Source organism: Neovison vison, chromosome 6 (assembly GCF_020171115.1).
Source record: "Neovison vison isolate M4711 chromosome 6, ASM_NN_V1, whole genome shotgun sequence".
Lineage (NCBI taxonomy): Eukaryota > Metazoa > Chordata > Mammalia > Carnivora > Mustelidae > Neogale > Neogale vison.
The window spans coordinates 106,661,704-106,684,369 of record NC_058096.1 but is presented as its reverse complement, the minus strand read 5'-3'; the positions used below and the strand labels follow the sequence as shown (position 1 = coordinate 106,684,369).

General features: G+C 36.3%; 1 protein-coding gene across 1 annotated transcript in view; it reads right to left on the bottom strand.

Annotated features, from left to right (window-relative positions):
• Window positions 1-361: 361 nt before the first annotated feature.
• Window positions 362-22,666, bottom strand: part of KLHL24 (kelch like family member 24) — a 49,089-nt gene continuing 26,784 nt past the window's right edge. Inside the window, exons 5-9 of the mRNA XM_044251868.1 lie at window positions 20,001-20,185; window positions 18,537-18,655; window positions 14,839-15,027; window positions 13,150-13,338; window positions 362-5,360 (exon numbers count right to left, since the gene is read on the bottom strand). Coding sequence (XP_044107803.1) covers window positions 5,160-5,360; window positions 13,150-13,338; window positions 14,839-15,027; window positions 18,537-18,655; window positions 20,001-20,185 — 883 coding nt within the window. The 3' untranslated portion in view covers window positions 362-5,159. The remainder of the gene's footprint in view (window positions 5,361-13,149; window positions 13,339-14,838; window positions 15,028-18,536; window positions 18,656-20,000; window positions 20,186-22,666) is intronic.

The window sequence follows — 22,666 nt, the reverse complement described above, 5'->3', positions numbered from 1 at the left end:
TAATTGACGGTGCCACCCAGGCATCCCTAAAATTTTTTTGTGGATAGGTAACACTTCCATGTGGTTCAGACTAAAACATTGATTACATGCACTTTTATACATAATTACATATAATTATATATAAATATGCAGTGGCATTTCCTTTTTAACTGTTCTTCAGCCACCATTTCATTTCTTCATATACACTAATGTTTTATTTATTCTTCTAGTTAATTTATGGACATACCAGTAAATATTCACATATACTAATATGAATCTCCCTCTATCCCTTTTTTTGCATAACCTTTTGGATGTATTTAAAGTAAAACAAAACAAGAAGGTTTTGGTAAACAAAATTTAATACAACTGTATAGTCAAATAATAATGGTTAAAGGACATTTTATTAGATATGACTTAAAAAATTAAACTATGCACAAAGTATATTTAAACAATACATTTAAGTATTAATATGCTACAACCAAATTGAGAACAAAGTACAAAGCATTTTTTTTTTTCACTGTGAAGATTCTTGGAGCCTCTCACTGAAAGCAAATGACATTTGGCTACCATAGGTCTGTACAAGCTGTAAAGCATATTATGCTTTTTTTCAACTCTGTAATTGTTGTCTTAGCTCCAGAAATTCTCAAGAATTTAAATAAAGAAACTCGGGGTGGGGGGGAGGATGATGAGGAAAGCAAGAGTAAGAAAAAAAATAGTGCATAAGGATGGAACAAAAGTAAGTACATTTACTTCTCTGACATTAGATGCAGATACTGCAAATGATGTTTTCAAAGGTTTAATCAATGTTAGATGTTTCTCTAAATATCTTAAAAAGCACCTTGGCAACCAAAACAAAACCCTCAAATATAATAAAACTCCAAGCACTCAACATTTCTTAACATTCTCGTTCTGCCAAGCAATCACATGGGGTTCATTAAAACTTTTAAGAAGGGGAGTTTACTTTGTAGGAAACAAATATGAAACACATCTAAGGTAAGCTTTATTTAGAATAAAAAAAAAAAAAAGAAAGCTGAAATAGAACTAGAGAATTTAAGGCACATAAACAAATTCCGATGCAGTTATTCTGAAAACATCAAAACAAATTTTTTCTCTTTGGAACAATATATAAAATAAGTTATGACTACTGCTGTTTTTTAAAAAAATTATGATGATCATCTTCAGCACTAAGTAAATTTAATATCTAAGGCAATCACACAAACATAACACATTCATAAAAAACATTAAAAAATGTGAAGTCTGTTGAAAATGTCTCTGGAATTATCAATTCACACTCTGGCTCAAGTGGTTTCTGATGTCTAGCATTAAATGTGACAATGAGTAGAGCTACCTAATCAAACCTACTTAAAAGCCAACCAAATCGCCCCCATTCTGGTTACTTGACATGGTGAATTTATTAACTAAAAATAATAATGGGGTGAGGTGATGTAAACCTGGCTTTTGATATAATGCACAAGAAATTCTAATAAGGCCAAAATTATGTTGAGGTTAACTTGTGTCTTGAGTTTAGTAAAACAAAGGCTTCCATAGGAAACCTTTAAGAGACATTATCTTATTACTTGGCACCACATAAATAGCTATCTCTTCTCTTTGAAAATACAGTCTGGAGATGTCTTTTCCACACATAAATCTCAAGACACAAAAGGCACACACAACAATTCAAACCCTCTCTTTTCATGTATGGGTTCTCACAGCAATTCTTTTTTTTTTTTTTTTTTTAAATCTATTGCCATATCCAGACAACAGGAAAACAAAACAAAACAAAACGAACAACACACACCTGGTTTGCATATTGACAAAAGTAGTATAACTGAACCTTTGTCTTTCCTGAGTTTCAAAAGGGTATATGACAGTAGAGATACATAAACAATTCGTATTCACTAAGAGAAAATGTATCAGTCCACAAAACATTTTCATCTTTCTAAATATAAAAGAATGAATGTTCAACCACCGCCTGTGTGAAGCCCCTTTACCAGATTAAATTTACTCTAGGATCATGAACTGAAGGTTATATAGTTATGGCACTTTAAACATCCCAATAGGCCAAAATGACAAGTTAATACCCTCCCTGAGTATTTATATCACTTTTTTCTTAACACCTGGTTAAATGGAGGAAAATATCTGTATTTCAGTCATCTAGGAAAACAGAAGGTTACTGAAGACTCAATAAGCTACTATTTCATACCTGTGCAGTAGTCAGTGGGGAGATTAAATTTGAAAACGAAGGTCTACTGTTTCAAAAATCAGACCACTTTATAGCTCACTCATAGAAAGGAAAACACACGTTCATGAACAAAAAACAACTATACTTTCTTGTTAATCTACAAAACATATGCTTGAATTATTTTTCCCACTGAGGTATCACAGCTGGGTTTAGCAAACTCGTCTCTACCTCCAATTTGTTTTCTAATCTTGTGAAACCTTATGTATTACATAGATTCTGACTGTATATAAGTCATTATACTAATACCATGTACTTCAAAATTTTTTCTAAGTAATCATTATACCCAATGTGGGGCTCAAACTCATGACCCCAAGATCAAGAGTTGCATACTCCACTGACTGAGCCAGCCAAGTGGCCCTTATCGTGTACTTTCAAATGTAAAAAAGTATTATAGAAATGCCCAAATAAAAATTTCTGGGATTGAAATTAATTAAGTCAACTAATTTTTACTTTATGTGTTTTCTGATCATCACAAACTGATCAAATTCTTGGTGTTTGTATATATGCATGTACATGACCCTGCTATCTATCTGTACATGTATATACATACATACTAATCCAAAGGCTTATAAGAGCATTTCCTATCAAAAGAAAATCTGTCAACTATGTGATGACAGTATGAATATAATCTGACACAATTTGGCTGATGAATCCCTTTTGATATACTAATTATATCCTAAAATTCTTTGATCAGTGCTAACACTGTTATTTATCAACAATCAATAAAGGAAGATAACTAGAGTATATTAAAATATCAGCTGAGTGATTTCAAAAACTGTTAATTTCATAGAATTCAAGTGAAGTTCTTGGTGGCCTACTTAATTTACATAGTTTTAAATTATGTAGAAAAAAATGAAACAATATTGGCATGAGGTCTATGTTTAAACAAATTGTTTTATAGGATTTCATTTCAAATTTAGTACAATACACGGATAGTAAAAATAAATGTATAAAGAAATACAAGTAACTAGTTAATATTTTTACAATAGACAAAAGTGCTACAATACAAGTGATCTTGAGAGTTTTGTGTGTGTGTGCAGAGTTTATTTATGTATGGGCATGATCTTATGAAAACACATGAAATAACAAGTATCATTTGTCTAATCCTCAGCATTTACAAATCACTTCTCATACATTATCCCATCTGCTGCAAAGAATCTCTGAACTAAATAGGTTCCATTATCTACAAAAGGTATAATGCAGAAGTAGATGTTTACTTCAGAATTAAAACAAGTATCCCAATTGTATTTACAATTGTCTTTTCAATGAAAACAATAGAAAACTATTTCCTGAATTGCTCTGATAATTATCAGGAAAAGGTACATGTCATTTCAAATTATGATTTGAAAAATTTAATTCCCTAATCATTTATAAGATCTTTAGAGTTTTCCTCAGAATTCAGATTCCAGCTAAATTGATGCTGATGCCATACAGTTTATTAGAAATCTCTGAATCATCCTAAGATGAGAAAACAAAATGATTTATCTATGTTAGGTTTTTCATTACTAACTTAGTTTTAACAGATATCTGGTGGTACTATAATCACACATCTGCATCATCTCTCCTGTGACAAAGAGTATATAATTATGATCTGAGACAACAATAGTGCCTGGGCAGTCAAAATCCAGCAGGCTACCCAGAACATCCCTGGAATATCCCTAAAATGTTGTAAATTATATCTGTTCACCCAGGAATAACAGTAATCACTTATTCTACAGTTCCTGTCATTCCATTTGCCTTAGAAAACATTTTACATTCCTCACTGAAAACTAGTAAGCTTATCAACTAGAGTTGAACAATCTAGACGAAGGCAATTTGAGAATGTTGGACCAGTATTTTCCACAATGGGAACCAACTGAAAGATTTATCTTCAAAGACTGCAAATACCACTGTTAGGTTTTTTTGGATAGCTAATTTTAAAAGAAAAATGGACCCACTGACAGGTGGTCCCACCTTTATCCTTTAAAGGTAACTCAAGAGTGGAGACTCCAAGATTTTTACCTGTTCATTGGAAAGGAGGATAACCAGGGAAGAGGTCCTCTCCCAAAGCACCATCCTAATGAAGTCAAACCCTACTGGGCTAGGGAGAAAATTTTTCCCTGTTTTCCACAAAATAATATTGCAAAATGGATTTCAACTCTCTTGCCAGGTTCTAAAAAGGTGTTCCCTAGAGGATTTAGAGATGATACAGAGGTATTTTGAGAGCCACAATGGGTTGTTCTTCCCTTCAAGGTCTTACATAATTTTTCTTAGGAATTAACCTACAATTTTACTCCCCACTACAGGGGCACCTGCTTTTCTATCTCCTATCCAATGTTCTTCCAAAAATATGTCTGATATAAGACAGCAATTCTAGGAAGTCATGATAATTCAGTATTTTATCATATTCAAATTGTTGTCATTACATTTTTATCAGTTACTGAAAAAAACCTTCAATAAAGTTTATCAGTTTGGATGTATTTTTAGTGAAAAAGATTTTTTAAACTGATTTCTCCCCTTTGTAAGCATTCTAAGCATTATGTGATTTAACCTAAATGAAGCCTAAGTCATGCAATTTTCTATACATATATGACAAAATAAGGAATATACAGATAAACGTATATAAATGGAGAAACCATTCAGAAATTCCTAAAGGTTATACAGGCAGACATTATTTCCTATTCCACATTAATTTCTTACAAATACTTACAAAGGTACACTCTCAAAACCCAAGCAATAACCACTATTATCTTCAACAACAAAAAAATTTTTTTTCCAATTACAGGAAAGACTTTATAACAGTTTGAAAGATGGGTATTTCAGGGGAAAAGGCACCACAATTATTATCTTTACTTTTTGTGTACATGGCACAAAAGGAGATATGTCAAGTTCCCACTCTGGAGTTCTTAAAACCTCTCATCTTGGATCAGTGTGGCTTCTTGGGTGAGGTATCCTGGCTTTAGAGCTTAAAGCATTTTTCATTGTATCTATGTATAGTCACACAGCCATGATAGGACACTGGCCTGGGCATTGCAGCCACCCCTGTGATGATACTTGTTGCAGGATCATAACAGAGAATAGTGTCTGTGGCTTCTCCATTTTCCCGTCTTCCACCCAGGATATATATTTTACCATTACACACAGACATACCACAGTTTTCCTGTTGAACCAAATACATAAAAAAAAAAAAAATTAACTCTGGAAGGCAAGGGATTTGGTAGCAAGCTGAAAAGTAAAATAAGACATACTTTAGCAGACAAAAGTCATGAAATAAACTCCCTTTTGTTGAACTCCTGCTCTATGTGTGAGTGCTAGGTAATTTTGCATGAATTAAATGTTAAAATAAAATATATGTTATGATTGGGGCCAAGACGCAGGAGGTGAAGTGGGGGTAGTGGACTGAAAGAAGGGTTTTAACTTAACAGTAGTTGAACAAAAATATTTTCGAAGAGTGTGGCTTGCTTCTCCTATTACAGGGAGGTCCTTTATTACAGCAAGTGGCTATTACATGACCAAGGAGTAAGAACATTATTCATTATGTGGGATTACCCACAAGCTGAATGAATGAATGAGAGAAAGACTGAAAAACAAATTAACAAAGCACTGTTATAGGAGCCTTGGCTGGGTTATATAAACTCCCCAAATAATATTTTAACTTTGCACAAAATGGGATTCTTAGCTGAATTTTACTCTTCTCTGTCAATAACACAATTATTATAAGAAACAAATATTCTTGCAAGGACGAGAGTGATTCTTCCAAGAAAGAAATTACACTAAAACTGTCTCCCTATTTCCTGGATCTGGTTATGCTGCAGGTCAAACATTCTATTTACATTAGTTTAATTATTCAATTACTTTAATTCAGAAAGTTATTGCAAATTATTATCATCCTGTTCCTATATAATTAACAATGAGATGGGTTCTACCAATCAGTACAATAATCATTTTTACTTAACTAGATTTGCTGTGTATATAAGTTTTGCTCTTTTTTTTTTTTTTAAAAGATTTTATTTATTTATTTGAAAGAGTGAGCACGAGCAGGTGGGGAGGGAGTGGAGGGAGAGGGAGAAGCAGACTCTCAGGTGAGCAGGGAACCCGACATGGGGCTTGATCCCAGAACCCTGAGATCAGGACTGGAGCTGAAGGCAGATGCTTAACTGACTGAGCCACCCAGGAGCCCCTAAGTTTTGCTCTTAAAGAAGAAAATTAAATCTTGGTAGACTTAGTAACAGAAGGTAATATCTTCAGGTCTAAAAGAATTCATGAGTACTTGAAAGTACCTACATGAGAGTTTACACATACCCAGAATAACTTGCCCCATTATCATTAATGAATGACAAACTTTTATCTGGAATAACACCCATGAATTATACCAATTATGTGCCAAACTACATTTTTCATCTAAAGCAGTGAGCTCTTTATATAAACTCTAAAAAGTTCTGAATACAATAAAAAACTTTATCGTCCTCAGTTTTCAGATAGAACCTAGGCTACAGTATTGAACCTTACAGTCACTTTAATGATGATTCTTAAACTATATGATTATAGGATCTTATTACAATGCATTTCAGGTAATAATGCTCAGAAATAAATGAAGCAAGCAACCTTGAAATCAGTTATTCCTTCATATCAGGAAATTACTTGTATTAGATACAGTAGCTTATTTCACTCTATTAGAATCTCAAAAGTTGTGACAGCTAGTAAGAAAAATAATTTATTGGGGCGTGCCTGGGTGGCTCAGTCAGTAAGCGTCTGCCTTCAACTTCCAGGGTTCTGCAATCAAGCCCCATGTCGGGCTTCCTGCTCAGCAGAGAGCCTGCTTCTCCCTCTCTCTCTGCTGCTCCCCCTGCTTATGTGCTCTCTCTCTGTCAAATAAAGTCTTTTTTTTTTTTTTAAATGGAAAAATTGGGGCACCTGGATGGCTCAGTGGGTTAAACCTCTGGCTTCGGCTCAGGTCATGATCTCAGGGTCCTGGGATCCGAGCCCCACATCGGGCTCTCTGCTCAGCAGGGAGCCTGCTTCCCCTTCTCTCTCTACCTGCCTCTCTGCCTACTTGTGATCTGTCAAATAAATAAATAAAAATCTTTAAAAAAATGGAAAAATTATCAATACATGATTTTTTAAAAAAGATTTTTATTTATTTATTTGACACAGAGAGAGAGATCACAAGTAGGCAGAGAGGCAGGCAGAGAGAGGAGGAAGCAGACTCTCTGCCGAGCAGAGAGCCTGATGTGGGACTCGATCCCAGGACCCTGAGATCATGACCTGAGCCGAAGGCAGAGGCTTAACCCACTGAGCCAGGTACCTTTTACATAAATTTTTTTTTAAAAGATTTTATTTTTCTAGGTAATCTCTAAACCCAACATGGGGGTCGAATTCACAACCCTGAGATCAGGAGTTGAATACTCTCTTGACTGAGCCAGCCAGGTGCCCCACCACATGAAGTTTTAATGTTATTTTTCAAGACTGGAACGAGACATGATCCTAGTATTAAAAAAAAAGAGAAGCCCTTCCCTTATTATTTTTTATAATGCTTAATGTTTAAATGTTAAAATTCCAACAATAAACAAAGTCAGACTTTTTCATTTATTATTCTAAACTTTAATGACAGTTTAAATACCTGGGCTACTTAAGAGGGATTGAACAAACTTTATCATGGACCTAAAAAAAATTCCACAATTTTCCAAAGGATATTTCTGACAAAAGTTTAAAAACCAAAATACGTTGAAAATAGCAAGCTGTGGGGACGCCTGGGTGGCTCAGTTGGTTGGACGACTGCCTTCGGCTCAGGGCGTGATCCTGGAGTCCCGGGATCGAGTCCCGCATCGGGCTCCCAGCTCCATGGGGAGTCTGCTTCACTCTCTGACCTTCTCCTCGCTCATGCTCTCTCTCACTGTCTCTCTCTCTCAAATAAATAAATAAAATCTTTAAAAAAAAAAAATAGCAAGCTGTGGCTTTTGGGGATTATGAAGAGTCAAGAGGCATGGACATGGTAAGGGACAGAAACAGAAAAAGGCTACATTAGGTCCATTAGATCTGCAACAAAGAGTTTTTTTTTTTTTTTTCCCCACCAGCTTTTTTTGCCACTTGGTATTCTAAGCATTTGAAAAAAGTTTGACTTGGGGCACCTGGGTGGCTCAGTGGGTTAAAGCCTCTACCTTCTGCTCAGGTCATGATCTCAGGGTGTTGGGATTGAGCCCCACATTGGGTTCTCTGCTCGGCAGACAGCTGGCTTCCTCCTCTCTCTCTGCCTGGCTCTCTGCCTACTTGTGATCTCTGTCTGCCAAATAAATAAACAAATCTTTAAAAAAAAAAAAGAAAAAAGAAAAAAGTTTGACTCAAAAAATTGTCTAATAGGAAATTACAGTTGATTTTCCCTTTTTCACCTATAGCATTAAATGGTAGGCAAACACTTAAAGATGGCTCAAAAATGGGCGCCTAGGTGGCTCAGTGGGTTAAGCTGCTGCCTTCAGCTCAGGTCATGATCTCAGGGTCCTGGGATCGAGTCCCACATCAGGCTCTCTGCTCAGCGGGGAGCCTGCTTCCCTCTCTCTCTCTCTGCCTGCCTCTCCATCTACTTGTGATTTCTCTCTGTCAAATAAATAAATAAATTCTTAAAAAAAAAAAGATGACTCAAAAATTACCTATAAATAATGCTTACAAAGATATTCTTCAAGATTCTTATTTAAGAATTTTAAGATTTTTTTAAAGATTTTACTTACCTATTTGACAGAGTGAGAGAGAGAGTATAAGCAGGGGAAGCAGCAGAGGAAGAAAGAGCAGCAGGCTTACTGCTGAGCAGAGAGCCCGATTCACGGCTCGATGTGGGCCTTGGATCCCAGGACCCTCAGACCATGATCTAAGCCGAAGGCAGACGCTCAACTGACTGAGCCACCCAGGCGCCCCTACACAGATATACTTAGGGGTATTGGTAGTAAGAATGGACTGAGGAGAAAAGATAATCCCAGAAATCTCAGTGTTTTTTTGCTTCAAGAAATTTGACGTAGAATATTTGATTTGGATTTCAATGATTTTGTCATCATAGATTTAATATACCTCTGAGCTAAGTGATTTTTCTTTGAAATTTTCAAAGTCACTGTTATTAATTAGAAAAAAATGTACCATTTGTCCTGTTGCTTTTTCATAGCTTTATCTCAACCACGTAGTTAGAAATATATTCATTATATGCCCTGCATTATGATAGATGCTGGAAATTATCTTCCTAAATTGTTATCATTTTCTATAGTATAGCCAAGTTCTGAGTGACTAGTACTTCTTGGTGAAAATGCATTGTACTTTAAAATATCCACTATAAGGGGCACCTAGGGGGTTCAGTTGTTAAGTGTTTGCCTTCGGCTCAGGTAATGATCCCAGGGTCCTGGGATGGAGCTTCACACCAGGCTCCTTGCTCAGTGGGAAGTCTGCTTCTCCCTTGCCCACTCCCCCTGCTTGTGTTCCTCTCTCGCTGTCTCTCTCTCTCTGTCAAATAAATAAATAAAACCTTTTAAAAAAATACCCACTATAAGCCAATAAAGATTAGCTTTCATTAAAGAATTCAGAAATTGGGGCATCTGGCTGGCTCAGTTAGCAAAGCATGTGACTCTTGATCTCAAGACTGGGAGTTCAAGCCCCATGTTGGGGGTACAGTTTACTTAAAAAAAATTTATAAGTGTAAACACTTGTCACACAGGTGAATGTGACTATAATATGGGTTTCTATATGGTAGGGCACACCTCAGCTCTACGGACTGTCCTTTCCAAGACAGGCCACTCAGCTAGAGAAATGTGATTCATTTTTACTTAACTGTGATATATGAGGGATAGAAGATTATATTCCCTCTGTACTATGAAGCTGAAGGTCTATTATATCCCCTCTGTACCATGAAGGTCTTATTATGTCCCTTTTATCAGCTGAGGCAATGTTACTTTGAATACATTACTAATTAGAGATTATACCTCAATGTCAAAAACTTTAGAAAAATGGTGTTACATTCAAACCCTATTCATTTTCTTTACAGTCTATATCTCTTTACACATTTGCATATAAGACTCTTAAAATTAGTTCCCTTGTTACTGCACTGTCTCATTTGTTTACTTATTCAATAAATATTTACTGAGCACCAATTAATGCAAGATACATAGGAAATGAGTTAGAAAAAACAGTATTCTCAAGAAAATGGAATTCTGGTATGGAAATAAACATTTATACCCATAACAGATTATGACTGCCATAATATAAATGCAAGTGCAGTGACAGATCAGAAAAGGAGATCAATCCTGAACAGGGAAACTGCAGTTTGTTGTAACTATGAAGTAGTCCTTCGAAGAGGAGTAGAATTACAAGTAGAGAAGAGAAGATAGAAAAGATATTAGAGTCTGAGACGGCATCATGAACCAAGGCAAGAACATGTAGGATCTATATAGCAAATGCAATTTAACAGACACTTAACGTAATTGGGATGAAGTTGCAGAAAGTGAATCTGAACAGACAAGCAGAGGTCAGATGATAGAAGGCCTAGAATGAAGTGGGGAAACTCGGATTTTATTCAGTATGTTTCCAATCAAAGGAGAGACATAATAACAATTATGGGAAAATAATCAGTGGCAAAATGGGAGACAGAAGCAAGACATTAAAGAACACTAATTAGAATATTATTATTTTTGTTTAGGGAAGAACTGGTAAGAACTTGAACAAAAGCAGGAACTACAGGAATGGAAGAAGAGGAAACACTCTTGAGGACATAGAACTGATATACCGGATTCAATTTAGGAGAAAGTGAGGAAACTCAAAGAAATTAAGTCTAGGTATGAAATAATAGAAAAATATACATTGGTCTTGCCCCTAGCTCCTGATACAGAGCTCCTAAATCCCTTGAAATTTCCCAAGTGATAAGTCTTTTGTTCTAATGAGGCAATTGTTGGTGGGCTTCTGGATGGGAGGGCTAGTCACCAAAAAGATCAAGCCATAATTATTATCTTAAAACTTTCATCCCCATTCCCCATTCTCTGGAGAGGGGAAAGGGGCTGGAAATTACATTAATAACTACATGATGAAGCCTCCATAAAAATTCCCCCAATACAGGATACAAACAGCTTCTGGGTTAGTGAACATATCCATGTGCTGAGAGGGTGGTGCACATCAGCTCCAGGACAGAAGCTCCTGTGCTTGGGACTCTTTTGGACCTCACCCTATGTGCCACTTCATCTGTATCCTTTATGATATCCTTTATTATATAATAAACTGATAAACACAAGTATTTCCCTAATTTCTGTGAGCTGTTCTAGCAAATTACTGAACCCAGGGAGGCGGTTGTGGGAATGTTAATTTAGAGTCAATCAGTCAAAAGTACTGGGGGACAAGCTGGAACTAGCGTTTGGCGTCGGAAGCAGTGGCAATCTTTTTATTTATTTATTTTTAAAGATTTTATTTATTTATTTGACAGAGAGATAGATCACAAATAGGCAGAGTAGCAGGCAGAGAGAAGGAGAAGCAGGCTCCCTACTGAGCAGAGAGTCTGATGCGGGGCTTGATCCCAGGACCCTGGGACCATGACCTGAGCCGAAGGCAGAGGTTTAACCCTCTGAGCCACCCAGGTGCCCGGAAGCAGTGGCAGTCTTGAACGGTGCCCTCAACCTGTGGAATCTGGTGTTAACTCCAGGCAGATAGTGTTGGAACTGAACTGAACTGTAAGACATTCAGCAGGAGATGGAGAATTGGTTGGTGTGGGAATAAATCCACATATCTGGTGCCAGAAGTGTTGTGTGAGTAAGGAAGATCAATCCTAAACAGGAAACTGCAGTTTGTTGTAACTATGAAGTGGTTCTTCAAAGATGAGTAGAATTACCCCTTTCCATTCACTAGGTTTTCCATTCACTAGGTTGTTTGGAAACAGAAAAAGTAGGCTTGGGGAAGAAGGTGAATTCTGTTTTAAGCTTGAACTCCTGGGACATCATAAAAAATATCAAATAAGCAGTTGGAAATTTGAGTCTGGAGCACAAGAGAAAGGCTTTAATGAAGATCAAGATTTGAAATTAGTACTGGGCAATAAATGTGACCACTCAGAAATGGAGTATAAACTAGGAAGCAGGTAGGGAAAAGAGACTCAAGGAATACCCATATTTAAGGGCTGGGCAGAAAAAACAAGAGAATATGGATAAGACCAAGGAGATTATTAGTAATGACCTCTGAGAGAGTAACTCTAGACTGGTAGATTGGTAGAGCCAGATTTCCAGCATTAGAGCCATCAAGCATTTTGGTGGTTAGAAGGAGAGTAGGGCCATGAATCAAAGGCTGAGCAGAGGCTTTTTGGGAGGCAAGGGGTGGAGGTGGAGTAGGGGTATAGGCAGTGTGCATGGATGAGACCTAAGTCCAGCCATTTTTTTCTTTCTTTTTTAAGATTTTACTTATTTGATAGAGAGAGGCACAGTGGGAGAGGGAACACAAGCAGGGGGAGCAGGAGAAGGAGAAGCAGGCTTCCCGCTGAGCAGGGAGCCCAATGCAGCGCTCGATCCCAGGATCCTGGGATCATGACCTGATCTGAAGGTGACACTTAATAACTGAGCCCCCAGGTGCCCTCAGCCGTTTCTTTCATAATAAAACCACAGAAGGAAAGAAACCAGTTTGGGAGCACTTCTTCTCTTTCAAAATACATAAGAGATAGGGATAAGGACTGGAGTAGATTCTGAAAGAGGTCAAGGGAAAAAAACGACCAGCCCAAGTGCAATGGTTGCTTCACCATGGGATGGTAGGAAATAAGGTATTTCAATAAAACAATTCCCTGAAACAAGTTTAAAACAGGAATACCATATGCTTTATGTGGTTTTAAAAATTATGAAATAATTCCAGTATGCATGAATGATATTAACAGTGAAATTACAGTATATTTATAATGGTCATGTATTTGGTCCCTCCTAAATTGATTTCTCTTTTGGACTATTTTAGGTCATTACCTGTCGGCTGAATGTATTCTGTACATGCATCCAGTAATCTTCAACTGGATCATAGCAGTATATTGCCTTGGTCAGCCCACCAGCAACATATATCAAGTTGTTTAAGGATACAGCTGTTATACACCTCTTGGCAATTGGGATAGCTGCACGAAGTAGCCAAGAATTGGTTTCTGGATCATAAGATTGAACCTAGTAATATATAGAAATATTTTATTGAAATTTCTAAACCAAAATGCAAATTTACTTAATAAAAGTCTACCAATATATAGAAACACAATTAAAAATGAAATCCCATTAATTACAGTAATTCACATTAATTCACAGAATTAAGAGAGGTTAGCTTGATAGAGAAATGCCTGAATTATAAAATTCTCAAAAGAAATGCAAATTTATTACTATCAAGCAGAATAGAATAATAAACACAAGTTGTTTCCAGGATGAGCAGATACTACACTATCATGATAGGTTTTCTTTACTTATTTCTACTAAACAGTCTACTTTTTTTTTTTAAGATTTATTTTAGAGAGAGAAAAGAGTAGAGAATGCATGTGAATTGGGGTGCAAAAGGAAAAAACAGAGGGAGAGGGAGAGAGAGAATCTCAAGCCGACTCCCTGCTGAACATGGAGCCCAATGTGGAGCTTGATTTCACACCCTGAGATCATGACCTGAGCTGAAATCAACAGCTGGACACTTAACTGAGCTATCCAGGTGCCCCAACAGTCCAGATTTTTAAAAAATTGTGTCATACAGGATAACTATGCCTCAATCTGAATACAATTTCTTTATGCTTTTAGGAAGTACTTTCTGCAAAAGAACACAGGAAACTTCAGTATACTCTGAATGATCGCAAATTCTGAATTCTAAAATAGTAACATCTGGCCACATTATATTAAATTTAATTAAAAAGATAACTGACTGGATGCCTGGGTGGCTCAGTCAGTTAGGTGTCTGACTCCTAGTTTCAGCTCAGGTCATGATCTCAGGGTTGTGAGATGGAGTCCCGCATTGGGCTTTGTGCTCAGCACGGAGTCTGCTTGTCCTTCTCCCCATGCTCCTCCCCGTGTCCTCTCTCAAATAAATAAAATCAATAAATAACTGATTGACAAAATTTAGTTAACAATTGCTAAACAGTCTGGCATCAGACATTAGTTTCCAGAATAACAGTATTTTCTAAGGTGTCAGGAAGGCAAATATTCTTTTGTCCCAGGGATTCAATGAACTGCAGCAACTCTGAGCTGTCCTCTATTGACATTACAGATGTTTCTCTTCCTCTTTTTTGCTCTAAAAAATACTTATAAAGTATACAGAAGATGACCCAGTGGAAGCAGTGTAGTTACTATATTTTATTCTCTGCTAATTCACTTCCCAACTGTGTTTTTTGTGAGTAATTTTTTGATTCTACAGACTGTAACAGGAAAAGGTTTAAAACTATTTAGTAGAATATCCCAATGCTGAGAGTAGTTTTGTTTCAAAAAGATTAAATAATGCTTTTTACAAAAAACTGTTAGATATATAAGGACTTCACTTCAGTAACTTGAAACTTAGTGTTTTTCCCCCAAAGTATAAAGTACTAGACAATTTTTAAAAGGCTCCTTACACTAAGGGACCTCACTATTTATTTGATAAGCTTTCTGTATTTTTCCTCCCGTATACATAACTGGTAATTTCTGTAAGAGAACATGGCTTACCTTATCAGAACAAGTATTATCATCAGGTCCTCCACCAATCACAAACAATTTGCCTACACAGCTAGTCACGGCAGGAGAACTCACTGCTTCCTTAAGGGGAGCAACTTCAGTCCATCGATTTGAAAAGGAATCATAACATTCTACGCTGCTAAGTCTGTTTTGTCCATCATAGCCTCCAACAACATATACCTGTATGTGAAATACATGGAAAAATCTTAATTGTCAAAAGTCTGAATTTTTTAACTAGTTGGTTAAGGAATTAAAGGATCTGTTCCCTTTAAAAGCCCTTGATAACTATAATTGCAATAAATCTAGCTTAGTTTTTGAAACTTTCATTAGCACCCTCTCATCACGGGGGAGACTTTTTAGACTTTTTTTTTCCTAATAGCCCCTGCAAATGAAGTTTTAATACCACCATATATTATATATCCTTTTATGTCCTATATGTATATCTGTGTTTTACACATGGAAGAGTACAGTTTTTTCACCCCCCAAAATAATCTTCACCCCCTTAAGGGTGATACTGCTCGCACTGAGAATTACATGATTGTTTAAATGCTCACACTCATGGATGATGAAAATGTTCGATTATTATGAAGTAATAAAGCTACAAATCTAAAATATTAGATAAGGAATACTAGACCGTAAGACCACTGAAGGCAGTGCCTATCTTGTTTTTCATTTTAGTATCAAGTGTGCTTAGCAAAGTATCTACCACACAATTAACTCTATACTATATATTTCAAAGGGCTTCCACAAATCTAAGGCAGACATATTAATCTTTATGTGACAGCTGAACTAATCAACAAGTCATTTATTAAATGACCTATATGTAGATAATCCATTAAGAATGAGATACGTAAGAAACTTTTAACTTGGGGCGCCTGGGTGGCTCAGTGGGTTAAAGCCTCTGCCTCTGGCTCAGGTCATGATCCCAGGGTCCTGGGATCGAGCCCCACATCAGGCTCTCTGCTCAGCAGGGAGCCTGCTTCCCCCCTCTCTCTGCCTACTTGTGATTTCCCTCTCTGTCAAATAAATAAATAAAATCGTTAAAAAAAAGAAAAACTTTTAACTTAAGCGAGGTTCTTCAGTTTAACATCCACAATTCCTTTAATCGACAGTCATCATCAACTCTTCCCTCCATATGAAGTAACTATTAAGTCCCACTGAGTCTTCTTTCACAGCATCCCACATCTGTCCCTTTTGTTTCTCACTGCCACTATCCTACTTCAGGATCCATACCATTTTGTACTTCTCAATCTCCTGGTCTCCACTCTTGTGCTCCATCAACCACAGATTAATCTTCCTAAATACTTCATTAACTCCTTTTAATAGTTCAGCAACAGATGCCTAAGTGGTCAAGGCCAAACATTATACACCTACATTCAAGCCTGTCCACAATTTATCTTTCTGTATGCCTCCAAATTTCTAAAACAGCCAATGCTATTTTGTATTTCAATGTTGCACTTCTCATATTATGTTAAAATGATCTCTTGGTGGGTTTATTCTCCCAACACTAGGAGGTTCAGAGAGGTTAAGTAACAACTCAAGGTCACCCAGCTGGAAGAGTATATGGAAACTGTGGCACAATGTAGCAATTAAGGGCATGGCTTTGAAGTTAGTAGGTTCAGTATCTAGCACTGCTATGAAATGTAAATCTTGGGCAGTTTACTTATGCTCTGAGAGTCAGTCTTCATTTCTTCAATAAAAATGTAGACAGTAATAGTACCTATCACATAATATAATTTTGAGGATTAATTTTTTTTACCATTCTCTTGCATTCATAAATTAAAAATATATGTTGTGAGCACCAAGATGAAAGTACTCTAGATTAAGAAAATCTTGAACTTTGCTTTGCTCCTGCTTTATTACTTTCTGTGTAACCTTAGGCAAGTGACTTGATTTCTCTGAATTAGGTTTCTTCAAAAACTGAAAAAGTTATACAAAATTTTCTCTAAGATTCTTTCCTATTCTTAGATTCTCTATTCCAAATCATCTTACCTAGGTTTTCTTAATAGAAACCATTTATAAATTTAAATACTTTTATAGGTTTGAATTCAGTTTATATTGTAATTTTTTAGGATAACAGTTTCCATGACGTGAGTACTTGCTTTTTAAGGTATGAAAGATTCCTTTCATGTCTTGATTTATTGCTTCTAAGTTTTAGGTAACTTCAAGTCAAGTATACTAACATTTGTCAAATAAATCTATGTTTGCCAATCCATACATGATATTTGAGACATCCATCATTCACATTTGCCTTTGTACTTCCAGACTAAATAATTACAATTTTTTTTTAGTCAGATCTCTTCTCTTTCCAACCACTTCAATATTTTAGTTGCCCCTTTCAGTAATATTTTATCATTCTTGAAGGATGGCTACCAAAACTATATATAATATAGTAATTACTGACAAACTAGTGATTTTAGAAAATAGCCAAATAGAATTAGTTTATTTCCATTATCTCTATCTCAAGGTCCCCATTATTTCAGTGACCTTGTCGAGAGCAGCAGCACAATAGATCAATAGTCTTAGGAAGTTAGCTTTCCAGCTGTGCTTTGAGACACTCTTAATATTCTGTAGTATAGAAATTTCAAGCAGGCTCTATGGGGATATAGGGGGAGGGGACCAGGCTGAGTGGGAAGGGTTCCTACACCATCTCTGTTTCTATTAGGGCAGCTCTGTTTTCTCATTGGTGGCTCTAAAATGTCTCCACATGAGGGCCCAAGAGGTAGCAATCTTTTTAGAAGGGGGTATCAGGGAACCAGTCAGAAATACACATGCAAGCAAGTATACTGCTTTTATTCAGATTGCTTATTTATATAAGATAGCTTTGAAGGAGCTAATAGAGATGGAGGCAAAGAAAAGCTAAAGGGTCCTTGGTATATGCTGCTGTATTTTTATCTGTTCTACATAATGGGTTTTTATGTTAGATTTAACTTTTTAACTTTAAAAAGGATGTAGCTGCTTTTTAAAAACTTGGAAACCACTGGTCTACAAGTGTTTCTCAAGTTCCTAAGGACAGAGAATGGCTCAGAACCAACATATAATTATTTGTTTGTTTTTTAAAGTACCCTCCACAACCAGCATGGAACCCAACACGGGGCTTGAACTGTGAGATCAAGGCTGGAGCTGAGATCAAGAGTCAGATGCTTAACTAACTGACCCACTTGGGCACCCCCCCAAATTATGTATTTAAAATATTTATTAGCCACAGTCAATAATCAATTTTCTTTAAAATACACTGGTGAATTTATCTTAACACTATTTTAAATTTGTTTTGTCCCTAACTTGTATAAAGAAAAAAGATAAAATAACATCAGTCTAGATAAATATATCTTTGCCTGACTGCCAAAGTCAGTAAAGGGAAAAAGATTGCTTGGATTAGACATTGGCCTGTTTTTGTACTCGATGTAACTCCTTTATTTTCCAATGCTTCTTAAGCTTTTAGACTCCAATGGAGCATGAAAAGAGAAATGTGCTGCACTGCCACAAATTCCAAACTGGGAGAACAAAATATCCATTCAAAAGTACAGTGTCAAATTGTTTATATCTTTAGTTTATCTATTGAGGTTAGAAATGGAAGGAAATACAATTTGAATCCAAAATACCCTGAGACTGAGTAAGATGAAGGATTTAACTGTGGTATTTATTTTGGAAATGTGCCAGCAATAGTAATAAAAAGTAGTTTCTCTTACTTTACCAAGGAGGACAGCCATTTTGTGACGCCACCTGCCTTTATTTAGAGAAGCAACTCTGATCCAAATATTTAACTGTGAGTTATAAATCCACACATCACGGCCATTGATTCTTCCACCTTTAAATGCAAAACAATGTACACACAGTATGTATGTCATCAAGGAATTTATGCTCAAGGCATAGATAATTATAACATAGGATTTATTTACCCAGTCTAAGAATTTGTGAATTTAGTTCAATGAATGAAAGAATGACCCTCTTAAAGCTTAACGAAAACAGTTCTACAGAGTAGATTTAAACCTTGCCGATTATTATCTTGAGAATCATAGGCCCTAAATAATAAAATGCAAAATACAAATTTTATAAATGTATATGGCTATTAATTTGAATCAGATATCAGAAACACCCAAACAACAGAATTATTTAAAAAAGATTTTAAAAAATCACCCATTTATTCAAAAGCATACCACTGTACAAAATGAATTATGTCTTGTTAAATTGTGTAACATGTAGTAATAGAGTAACTCCAAAGCTGGTAAAATTATTAACCAAATAAATGACTCAGGACCAATGATAATGTAGTTATACTCTGTATAAGTCTGTCATTTCATTGTCTCAGATTTTAGATATAACATCAACATAAAAGAATTACAAGTTAAGAATTTTAAGGAAAAACCTATTTCATAAACTTTGGTGAGAATTTTAGAAAACTTGGGTGGATCAGAAATGCTTAATTCTTTTTTTTTTTTTTGCTTTTTTTTCTTAATTAATTCTATGAGTAAGTTTCACTTTGCATACTTCACAATGTTCTTTAAAACAAAGTTAACATGTTCAAGTTTTAAAAATTATGCCATATCCCATATGCATTTGAGAGCACTTAAAATATGACGATTAAAGGCATTTTTCTGGTGGATCGTTTATAAATCATTCTGGATCATCCTGAGCCTGTTTTTAAGAGAAAAAGTCATTCCCAGTTTTATTTGTTGTATAAACTGATCTGCTGAAAGCGGACCTATTCACTTTCATGGTTTTCTTCTGAGACACTACTACTGTTTAAAATAGCCAAGCTGTGTTCAAATTAAAAGTAGCTACAGTACGAAATAGGTCAATCAGAGAAAGACAACTATCATATGATCTCCCTGATATGAGGAAGTGGAGATGCAACGTGTGGGGTTTGAGGGGTAGGAAAAGAATAAATGGAACAAGATGGGATCGGGAGAGAGATAAACCATAAGAGACTCTTAATGTCACAAAACAAACTGGGGTGGGGGCACGGGAGGAGGGAGAGGGTGGTGGGCTTATGGACATTGGGAAGGGTATGTGCTATGGTGAGTGCTGTGAATTGTGTAAACCTGGCGATTCACAGACCTGTACCCCTGGGGCTAATAATAACATTATATGTTTATAAAAAAAATTAAAAAATTAAAAAAAAAGTAGCTACAGTAATAATAATTCTTATTTACCTGAAACAAGAATGTCATTCCTTAGAGCACAGACTGCATACTCTGATTTGGTAAATTCTGGAAGCTTAGCCAAAGACTTCCATTCTCCTGTCACAGGATCATAGCACTCGGTGTATGGAAGATTAAATCCTCCAACCCGTTCACAGCCTCCAACAACAACTATCACCTCAGAATAGCCAGTTGACCTAAAACAATTATTATAAAAATGTATAAATAATAAAATACACTCAAGATTGTTGAAAACTCTAAAAATATACATGAACGTAAAGAAAGTAGAAAGTAAACAGTTGTTTATTCCCTGAGCACGTGCCACATAACACAGGCTGCCAAAGACTTTGAGAAGGATTTTGAGAGACATTGTGAGAGACCTTGAGAGACATTTGCAAGGGATTTAGTGATGTCGTTTTCCACAGAAAATTTCTATGGGTATTTATTTTCTATCAGTTTTGCCTTAAAAATTACAAAGCAGTCCAAAAATCCTACCTAACTCAACTGGAATCCTGGTAATAGTAAGGATGACTTCCAAAGGTAGTTTTGTAGTAATTCAGATGTGTGCAGCCATACTAAGGTAAGATCATGAAGAAAAATGGTGATTTTTCATAAGATTGCTAGTCCTTTTTTTTTTTTTGAAGATTTTATTTATTTATTTAAGAGAAAGAATAGGAGGAGGCATTGAGGGAAAGGGACAAGCAGATTCCCTGCTTATCTGGGAGCCCAATGCAGGGGCTTGATTTAAGACCCCGCAATCATGATCTGAGCTGAAGTCAGATGCTCAACATACTGAGTCACCCAAGCACCCCAGATTGCTAGTTCTAAAAAAACTAATTCATATTATAATCTAAGTACCTTTTAAAGCAGTGTATGTATTTGCTTGGAACTATTTCTTAAAATAGTTTTTTAGAGGCGCCTGGGTGGCTCAGTGGGTTAAGCTGCTGCCTTCGGCTCAGGTCATGATCCCAGGGTCCTGGGATCGAGTCCCGCATCGGGCTCTCCGCTGAGTGGAGAGCCTGCTTTCCTCTCTCTCTGCCTGCCTCTCTGCCTACTTGTGATCTCTCTCTGTCAAATAAATAAATAAAATCTTTAAAAAAAAAATAGTTTTTTAAAGTTAAGTACATTAAAGCAATCCAAATCAAAACACTGAGCAATCACTTAAAGTGTTAACAGAGTTTATAACAAAGAATGTTAAAGGAAAAAAAGCAAGACCAAAAACTGTACTGAAGGTCTGATCAATACTATGTAAAAAATGTGTGTGGAAAGAATATACCTATACCACCAAAGGCTAATGATGGTTATCTCTGGATAACGTGGCTTCTTTCTATCAACACAAATTTCCACAATGATAATGAGCATGGACTACTTTCAGAGTGGAAGAAACATTTACAGCATTAAGAGAATCCTAAGGTTTATGTTAATCATGGACTTCTTTTATTTTGTAGTTTAAATTTTAGATACAGGGCGCCTGGGTGGCTTAGGTGGTTATGCCTTCAGCTCAGGTCATGATCTCAGGGTCCTAGGATCGAGCTCTGATTGGGTTCCCTGCTCTGTGGACCCTCTGCCTGCCCCTCCCCCTCCTTGTGCTTTCTTTCTCTGTCAAAAATAAAGAAACCTTTAGGGGCACCTGGGTGGCTCAGAGGGTTAAGCCTCTGCCTTCAGCTCAGGTCATGGTCTCAGGGTCCTGGGATCGAGCCCCACATCCCACTCTCTGCTCAGCAGGGAGCCTGCTTCCCCCTCTCTGTCTACTTGTGATCTCTCCCTGTGTCAAATAAATAAATAGAAATCTTAAAAAAACAAAAAACAAACAAAAAAAACCTTAAAAAAATTTGTTGTTGGGGTGCCTGGGTGGCTCAGTTGTTGTCTGCTTTCGGCTCATGTCATAATCCCAGGGTCTGGGGGTGGAGGGGAAGACTGCTTCTCCCTCTCCCACGCCCCTTGCTTGTATTCCTGCTATCGCTGTCTCTCTCTCTCTGTCAAATAAATAAGTAAAATCTTTAAAAAATAAATAAGTAAATCTTTAAAAAAAAATTTCCTGTTTAGATACAGGAAAAACTAAAAGCTTATTCAAGTTTTTTGTTGTTATTCATAAGGCTCAATAGAAAGCTTGCAATTTTAAAATTATTTGACTTTTATATTTTTTCACAAATATAACTGAAATGAAAAAGGTCCTGTAACTACATTTTATGGTTGTTACAATTTTAATCTCATGATGCAAAATGCTAACAATCCTTCTTCTCTTAACTTAAATGTGGAAGGAAAAAAGACCACATTGGAACGCTAATTTGTAGTTTTGGTCAGTATGATGTTTCACAATTACATTAGAAAAAAAAATTAAGCAATACTGGTATGTCACTTTAACAAAGATACTATATTCTAGCTACATTTACTCATAGCTTTTCCAACTAATAATCATTTACCTGTTCCAGGCCAGGCATACTTTTCTTTTACAAAATCAGAAAAATATATTGTAGAAAAGAATCGTATTCACAGATGTAATAAAAATTACCCTTAGGAGCCTAGCAAATCATACAACCCTAATCTAGTATATAGTAAGACATCATCAGAAGAACTGAAATATTGGGCGCCTGGGTGGCTCAGTGGGTTAAGCCGCTGCCTTCGGCTCAGGTCATGATCTCAGGGTCCTGGGATCGAGTCCCGCATCGGGCTCTCTG